This window comes from Rutidosis leptorrhynchoides, chromosome 4, assembly GCF_046630445.1.
Source record: "Rutidosis leptorrhynchoides isolate AG116_Rl617_1_P2 chromosome 4, CSIRO_AGI_Rlap_v1, whole genome shotgun sequence".
NCBI lineage: Eukaryota > Viridiplantae > Streptophyta > Magnoliopsida > Asterales > Asteraceae > Rutidosis > Rutidosis leptorrhynchoides.
The window spans coordinates 229,017,766-229,023,133 of record NC_092336.1 but is presented as its reverse complement, the minus strand read 5'-3'; the positions used below and the strand labels follow the sequence as shown (position 1 = coordinate 229,023,133).

At 33.8% G+C, this 5,368-nt stretch overlaps 1 protein-coding gene across 1 annotated transcript; it reads left to right on the top strand.

Moving 5' to 3' along the window:
• Positions 1-409: 409 nt before the first annotated feature.
• On the top strand, positions 410-2,805 carry LOC139841458 (polygalacturonase-like). The gene is made up of 3 exons (XM_071831674.1): positions 410-871; positions 1,456-1,773; positions 2,395-2,805. The coding sequence occupies exons 1-3, from the start codon at positions 410-412 to the stop codon at positions 2,803-2,805; spliced, it is 1,191 nt and encodes a 396-aa protein (XP_071687775.1).
• Positions 2,806-5,368: the final 2,563 nt, after the last annotated feature.

Below are 5,368 nucleotides of genomic sequence, written 5' to 3'. Positions count from 1 at the left end.
AAAGTATAATATTTTTTTTATTTAATATATAAAAAAAATATATAATACATATTGATATTTACATGCATGTATAGTATGGTATCTCCGAATATGATGGGAAAGTGGCTTGATGGATAGAGTCCAATTCAAGGAATGAAACCCTAAAAGTCTTCTTATACGTTATCTTACGTTTCCTAATAATTTATACATATAACAAATTCTGTTGTATATCCATATTTTCTTGTCACTTTTATAAAAAAATAAAATAATAATATAATATAATCCAACATAACTGTCACAAGTACATACAACAGAAAATCTCATTATGTGCATGCACATTTTTCACCTATAAATACCTCTTAAGTCTATACCAAAATTCATAATTCAATACACCTTTTCTACTCTCACTATCAACTTAAGGAAAAAAAAAATGGCATTTAGGGTTTCTCACTTCATTCTCATAACATTCACTATAATCTTCGCAATTGTTGTAGGTGCCACAACAGCATCAAAAGCTCCTAAACTTGTTAATATCATAAATATCGCAAAATTTGGAGCAAAACCCGATGGTAGGACGGATACAACCCGAGCATTACAATCTGCATGGGCTTCTGCATGTTCTTCTAATAAACCGGCTACAATCTATGTCCCAACCGGTAGGTTTTTTCTACAATCTGCTTACTTCAATGGCGAACATTGTAACAATAAGGCGATTAACATTGTTATCGATGGTACGCTTCTTGCACCTGATTATCGGAGCACACGTAATACTGGGTGGATTAGGTTTGAGAAGGTGACCGGAGTTTCTATCTCCGGCGGGGTTTTAGATGGACGAGGCAACGATTTGTGGGCTTGTAAAGCCACTTCCGGCGGTTGTCCAACCGGTGCAACCGTAAGTTATATTTTTTGTAATTTATATTTGATTTATGAAAGTGACGATGATCATATATAATTAAGGAGATTATGATATATTTATTGTTTTTTATAAAATAAAGAAGGAATTAATTACAAGAAGTCATAATTATCCACCTATTATATTGATAAACATCAAGTTTGCAAAATATATCTATTCAAATAAATCCATTTTAGATTGAAAATATTTCGCCTATGTTTAGACGTACAATATACTCCGTACAATAACAAGTCAGTGAATTATATTTTAAGTTAAGGAGAAAATTGTGTTTTGACGTACGACTTAATTTATTGTAAATTTTAGTTTTAAATCTTTTTAAAATATAATTTGTTTAAAAGTTTAAACTTTACCTTTAGAAAATTATTAAATAAATGTGTCATTATTTAATCTCTTCATGCACATGCATAAGCCAATCAAGCCCATATCTTATACCTTCATCGTTTGATCATCTTTATCATTATTATACTTAATTCTTATGGAGTACTTAATACTTAATTTGTTAATGGCATTTTGTCAAGTTTCATATAATAAAGTTTAATTGATTAATTATTGTTATATTGCAGACATTAGAGTTCTATGGTTCAAGAGACATTGTAATTACAAGACTGACCTCAATAAACAGCCAAAAGTTCCACACTGTGATAGATGGTTGCCAAAATGTTAAACTTCAAGGTATCACCATATCTGCACCAGGAAACAGTCCCAACACTGACGGCGTACACATCGAACACTCTTCTGGCGTTGCCGTTCTCAACTCTCAGATTTCAACCGGAGACGATTGTGTATCCATTGGACCGGGTTCATCTAACCTCTGGATTGAAAACATTAATTGTGGGCCCGGCCACGGTGTTAGCATTGGGAGTTTAGGTTGGAGCTTGCAGGTATAGATTGTTATAACTTGTCCATACGGAAAAATATGCAGTATCATGCAACCAATTTTAGGGAAAGGAGGTGCTGCTAGTTGTACAAAAAGATGCAGTGTATAACACACATGGTTTAGAGTCATATACTTACGATAAAAATACACCTACAACTTTGTGTGTATTGGTGAGAGAAAAGTTGTAAAAGTAGCTAGTCAGGACTCTAGTCTAATAATCAGTTAATGGGTACAAACTAAAAGTTCACATCGAAGTTAAAATGAAATAATTAATGTAGACATATAAGCATTTGAATCTCCCTCTATCACCAATTAATTTTTAAGTACTAGAAAATTCATGAACTTATGTACACAACATGTTCTTGGGCTAAGACAATTCTACAGTGAACCCAAGCTTTGTAGGGTCTAGATGGTACTAGTCGAGTGTTGATCACTTTGATTAAAAAAATTTTAAAAAAATAAATATATTCGGGCGCCGGGAACACGTACTCGGTAGGAGTATCATATACACACGTGTGTTTAATTATGGGACGAGTATTGAAACTTATAGATGATTGCCAGTTTTTAGAGTATATATCAATGCTGATAAAATGTCTTTGATACTAATTTCTATGTTTATATATAGGAGCCCGGTGTACAAAACGTGACAGTCAAAAGTTCGACATTTAGATCAACCGAAAATGGAGTAAGGATCAAGACATGGGCTAGGGAAAGCAATGGGTTCGTTAGAGGGGTGGTGTACAAAGATCTAACAATGGTGAATGTTCAAAATCCGGTGATAATCGATCAACACTATTGTCCAGGCGAAAGAAATTGCCCGAATCAAGTAGCAGGAGTGAGGATATCGGACATTCGATATGAAAATATTCATGGAACCTCGGCAAATGTGGTGGGACTGAAACTTGATTGCAGTAAGGAGCATCCGTGTAGTGGGATCGAAATTGAAGATGTGAATTTGAGTTACGGAAATGGACGTGCTCATGCAACTTGTGTTAATGCTCTTGGAAGTGTGGCTTCTTTGTCATGTTTGATCTGAGACTATCAAGCTAAAGAAAAATTGATTGATGATCAAAGGATACGTGAATTCTAATTTTGAATTGTTTGTATTTTGTCTTAATATATACTCCATAAAATAATAGTATACTTCTATAAGTATATGTTTCATGTTATGAACTAGGGTTTGAACTTAGATAATCATGATTTGATTCTCTCTGCAGTTCTAAAAAAAATTATGATTTGATTCTTAAATAGTTGTAAAAACACTTTATTGATAAAAGTATTTCGACCATACATGTCTCGGGTTCACGGAGACAAGAATAATGATTCAATTCCACACATAAAGAATTCAAATTCGAATATTAGAAAGTATGTGTGTTTTTCTATATGTTCATTTAAATGCAAATTTCAATTCTCGTATATAGAAAGTGAAAGGATGCAACATTTCAATCAAATAATATAACCTTTCAAGAAAAGGTAATCTTTCGTTCACACATATTGAAAAATGAGGGGTTCTTAACTCTTTATAATGCTATAATTTTCATAACAGTACCAATTTAACTCTTACAATCATGTACTCTACATTCTCCAAACTCGTTATTATATACAACTTAATTACCCTTACTTTAAAGTAAATTCCAATTAACTAAAATGTTTTTTGATAATACTAAAATCACCAACAAAGTCCCCATTTTAATGTAATACTTGATTTACAAAATGATTCGAACAAACAGACAAACTAATGCATATATATATATATATATATATATATATATATATATATATATATATATATATATATATATATATATATATATATATATATATATATATATATATATATGTCACGAAGTTGACTTTCCACTTAGTATATCATACGATTCCAATATTCGAGAACTGAGGTGATCTAAGAATTGAACCCTTCAACCAATTTGAATACGAGAAGGTAATATACACATTAGTTTTTTACATTCCTCTAAGATAAACCTGACACTTTTATAGGCCTTGTGTTCCAATCCTTCGATGAACATATCGATAACTAAGTCATGTACAAGGAAGGAGCAATTCTTGGTTGGGAATTGACGACCATCCTAAGTATGTCTAAATACATTTTAGGAGCACAAGTTTTCATGTAACACTTATGTGTTATTCTTAATCAAGGTTAAATCGTCATTAAGGTGTTATTAGGTGTAATTAACCAAAATTAGAGTTCTAGTGACCAAAACTCTTTCGAATATGAAGGGGGCAACTATTCTAAGCATGTTTAAACTAGTTTCATAGATTATAGATGCCCCGAAGTGGTCAAACTTTATTTGATCAAAAATCTGGACAAAACCCTCTGCGGTTGACCCACGGTTGACCGTGGGGTCGACCATGCACACTTGGTTTCATAAACCAAGGTACAGGGCTTCCACGGTCTAACATGCGGTCGACCGTGGACCAAACCATGTGGCTTGTATTTTAGTTTAAGCTTTATTTAGTTTGGTCTTTTGCTAGAGTAAGTGTGGATTAGTGAACCTGTATATTATGTCAAGATGTCTACCATCACCTTTAGTTATGTGCATGCGTCATCATCAAAACACTTATTAACATTGGTTAAGATTAATATTATCGTTAAGCATAAACCAACATCTTTACCCAACATTCTCCCCCTTTTTGATGATGACAAACACATAAGTGATGGTGGACATTTATCTATAAATACGCACAAGTGTTAACATCACTTATACCCAACTTTCTCCGATTTTTCTTGAAGCAAAAAGGTTAGCTCCCCATGGAACTAAGCGCGCCCTAAGAAAAATGATCCCCCGTGCGCCGTACACGGTGGAAAGTAACTACCACAACACATAAAACACCAAACACACAAATTTTATTCATTCCTAAGAAAAACAAAAGATAGGATGATGCATGGTATCTCACATGAGATTAGCATGAAGATTACAGGAAAGAAAGATGATAACAAGGAATCATGATTATTTGAGCATCTTTTAACACACACAATGTGCTTCATTTGCATGATTCCAGGTTGCCAGAGACATCACCTTGTGTGGGTCACTAGTACTGATGGTAGTAGAGACACACAGAGAGGAAGAATAGTTTTTCAATAGATTGAGATGCTTAATAATGTGTGTTAGACGAACACTATAAGGAAGTGGTTGCGTCGGATCTTGATTCAGATCATTCATTCGAGAAGCCATTAAGAAGGCAATGTTGGCTGGTATTGACTGGTTCAGGCACCACATTAGTCCTAGTTCAGTCACAGACAATCAGTTATCATCATCTTTGCAGAAGAAGATGTTGCAGTGAATGATTGTCTTCCATGTCTCATATTCAATCCGAACATCATTGTCAAGAAGGCCCTCTTGGCAAAGTGTGCTCCGTTTGAGATTTGGATTGAGAAGGAGAGAGCTAAGAGCCCTTCGTAGAATGAACCGAGGTAGGAGTTGTATACGATTTTGAGTGGTATAAAATACAGTCCTTTTATGGCACTTTAAGAATTTTCTCAAATTGTTGGAGTGTCATGAGATATTCTTGGTCAAACATTTTGAACTTTACTCGGCGATTAGAGGTGAATTCAAAGTTTGAGTAGAATTCTTTGACAA

Bases quoted from the DNA above. Each gene is read 5' to 3' on its own strand.
- LOC139841458 (XM_071831674.1), top strand. From the start codon at position 410: ATGGCATTTAGGGTTTCTCACTTCATTCTCATAACATTCACTATAATC. The intron at 872-1,455 runs GTAAGTTATATT...GTTATATTGCAG, and splicing joins GTTGTCCAACCGGTGCAACC to ACATTAGAGTTCTATGGTTC. The intron at 1,774-2,394 runs GTATAGATTGTT...GTTTATATATAG, and splicing joins GTTTAGGTTGGAGCTTGCAG to GAGCCCGGTGTACAAAACGT.